Consider the following 2,637-nt stretch of genomic DNA (forward strand, 5'->3'; position numbering starts at 1 on the left):
GCCCCTGGCCGTGCTCCCCGACGCAGCAGCAAGGGTAAGGCTGCCCAGCCTCTGGGGGCGGTCCTGGGCTGTTCCTCTCTGCAGTCACACTGGAGTCATGCTGGAGACGCTTCTCTCTGTCCTTCTCCCTTCTCTGCATGTGCCATCATGAATGCCAGGCTCGTCTGTTTTCCCCTGTAGCTCTCCGTGAGGTCTGATGGCAGGAGGCAGACCAGACCCTGGACAAATGTTCTCTCTTTATTTATGTGCCAGGAGCAGCTCTGTCCCTTGGCTGCGGGGCGAGGTACTGTGTCATAACATGCTCGACTGGGGCACATCCCCTTTTAAAAGTGAACTGGTAACACCACTGGCGAAGGGATGCGCTCGTCCCCGTGACAGCGGTGCCTGTGCAGTTCCCTCGCAGTCCAGGTAGGACAGATCAGGAGCACCTGGATGGAATGGCCACGGCTCGGAGCCTTCTCTCCGTGGGCACAAGTGACTGTGAACCAAACAGCTGAGTGGTGGTCGCACTCCGTGTCCTGGCACTGCAGGAGCTCTGCAGGCTGCTGGAGGTGACCTGAGTGTCCTGGCTGTGAGGAAACGACCAAGCACCTGCTGCTCAAGGGCTGAGTGTCATCTGGACACGGGAAGGGAAGGAGTAAAACCAAGATAAAAATGAGCCAGTAACTGTACCTGGATAATCTCCGGCGGGAAGCCTCAGTGAAATCCCAGCGCTGCGATGGGAGAACACGACGTAATTTTCCTCCTCAACATGAGGAGGAAACTGCTCCCTCCAAGGAGCAGTTCAGCTTCTGGCATTCAAGAACTTTTTGACTTCTTCATTTTCAAAAGGAAGAAGTGTTGATCAAACCCTTCCCTGCAGGGAGGAAAACCAGCAGCTTTCCCAGTTTGTAAATCAGGAGCAGTGCTCCCCCGTCCAGCCTTTCTGCAGGAGCAGTCGAGCGTTTGTGCGTTACCCGCTGCAGAAATGTTCTCCGAGGGCTCAGGACCAGACTCTCACCTGGTTTGAACAGGTGCCAGCGAAATCACCAGTTTACCCCAGTTCTCGGGTCACTAGTGCTACGTGAACGTTGCTGTGTTATTGCTGCCGACGAGTTCTGATGCTCTTCGATGGGACACGTTCATGCCAGTCAAACATGTATCTTGTGAATAAATCTTCGTATAAAATTGACCTTTTTAACTGTAAATTGTTGCTCTCGAGCAGCCCCGATCTGTTCCCAGGGCCCCAAGAGCTGCTTTTGGCACGTTCAGGAAACCAAACGATTCCCCACCTCTGAGGTGGGTCAGACTTTTTCTCCAGTGCACTTTGCGTTATTCTTGGACTTCTCACGCCTTCAGGCTCCATCTGGAGATCCTTGGACCTATTCTCATGGTTTTGGTTATTTGTGTTAACTTTCCACACTTTTGGGAGGAATGCTGGCGAGAAGCAGAAACTGCTTCACCTCTGCTTACAGTGTTCCGGGTCTGATCTCGCCTTTCTTCACTTTTTCCCATTTTCTCTCTGGTTTCACACTGTTGTGTTGGTTCCTTGACAGGCGGCGTACGACAAGGCGAGAAAGGCGAAGAAGCAAGCTGAGGAACGGACACGGCGACTCGATGAGAAGCGGAAGAAAGTAAAGCTTGGTAATGAAATCAGGACTTTGCTTGCTCTTGGCTCAAGGTCTTCCTGAGCCAGGTGTTGGCATTTCTTCTGCCGCTGGAGTCCTCTGATGATGAAGCTGGGGTCCCCGTGTGGTCACTGTGGTTTATGCCCAGCACAGGGTCGTAGCCACAGTCACTGCTGGGACTGGTCTGGCTCCAGGGAGGAATTGGGGACTGTGAGGGCTGCTGATACAGTGACATGCTGGGCAGAGCTGTCCAGACTCTGCTTTGCCATCGATGCAGGTGTAGCCTGGTTTGTGATCTTTCCATCCACTCTGGTCAGCAGCAGAAATTCTCTTTGGATTGCTTTAATTTTTGTTTCTTTCTCTGCAGATCTTGAAGCCAGAGAACGAGAAGCCCAGACCCATGAGAGTGAGGAGGAGGAGATCAGGACAACGAGAACCTTAGAACAAGAAGTAACAATAATTTTTTTATAGATTTCACTGCTTCTTTTGCAAAGAACTGCTGGAAGTCTTTACCACCATTACAAAAACCCCGTGATGAGGTGCAGCAGGTTGTGCTTAGCAGTTGTTCAGGGGGTTGGATCGATGGGCTCTAGGAAGGGGGGCCCGTGGAAGGGATCTCACAGCAATCTGGCAGATGTGTCAGTCCCGGGGTTATTTTTTGTCCGCCCTCTTCCTTCAGCAGAGCAGGCGATAACAGAAGCTAGTTGATTATGTGCTGGCTGACAGGGGCTGTGTCCCAAGCAACAGGAGGAGGAACAGGAGAGGCCCAGTGCAGTGCTGTCCTAGGGGAACTAGCAGCAGGATGTAAGACACGGCATGAACCAGCCATGGGCCGATGCCCTCAGACAGCCGTGCTTCTTTTCCCTCTGCCCTAGATCATACGCCTGCGAGAAGAAGGCTCCCGGCAGCTCGAGGAGCAGCAGAGACTCATTCGGGAGCAGATCCGGCTCGAGAGAGAGCAGCACATGCCGGGTGAGAGCAACGAGAGGGGAGTCCTTGGCCAAGCCACAGGCGGGAGGGACTCGGCTGG

At 53.4% G+C, this 2,637-nt stretch overlaps 1 protein-coding gene across 1 annotated transcript in view; it reads left to right on the forward strand.

Annotated features, from left to right (window-relative positions):
* The window catches only part of DNAJC17 (DnaJ (Hsp40) homolog, subfamily C, member 17), a gene marked incomplete at its 5' end in the record, with an annotated part of 10,731 nt that overhangs the window by 3,650 nt on the left and 4,444 nt on the right, over positions 1-2,637 (forward strand). Inside the window, 3 exons of the mRNA XM_010145575.1 lie at positions 1,536-1,623; positions 1,975-2,057; positions 2,483-2,579. Of these exons, the coding sequence (XP_010143877.1) occupies positions 1,536-1,623; positions 1,975-2,057; positions 2,483-2,579 (268 nt within the window). The remainder of the gene's footprint in view (positions 1-1,535; positions 1,624-1,974; positions 2,058-2,482; positions 2,580-2,637) is intronic.

The sequence above is a fragment of the Buceros rhinoceros genome, unplaced genomic scaffold (genome assembly GCF_000710305.1).
Source record: "Buceros rhinoceros silvestris isolate BGI_N320 unplaced genomic scaffold, ASM71030v1 scaffold39891, whole genome shotgun sequence".
Classification (NCBI taxonomy): domain Eukaryota; kingdom Metazoa; phylum Chordata; class Aves; order Bucerotiformes; family Bucerotidae; genus Buceros; species Buceros rhinoceros.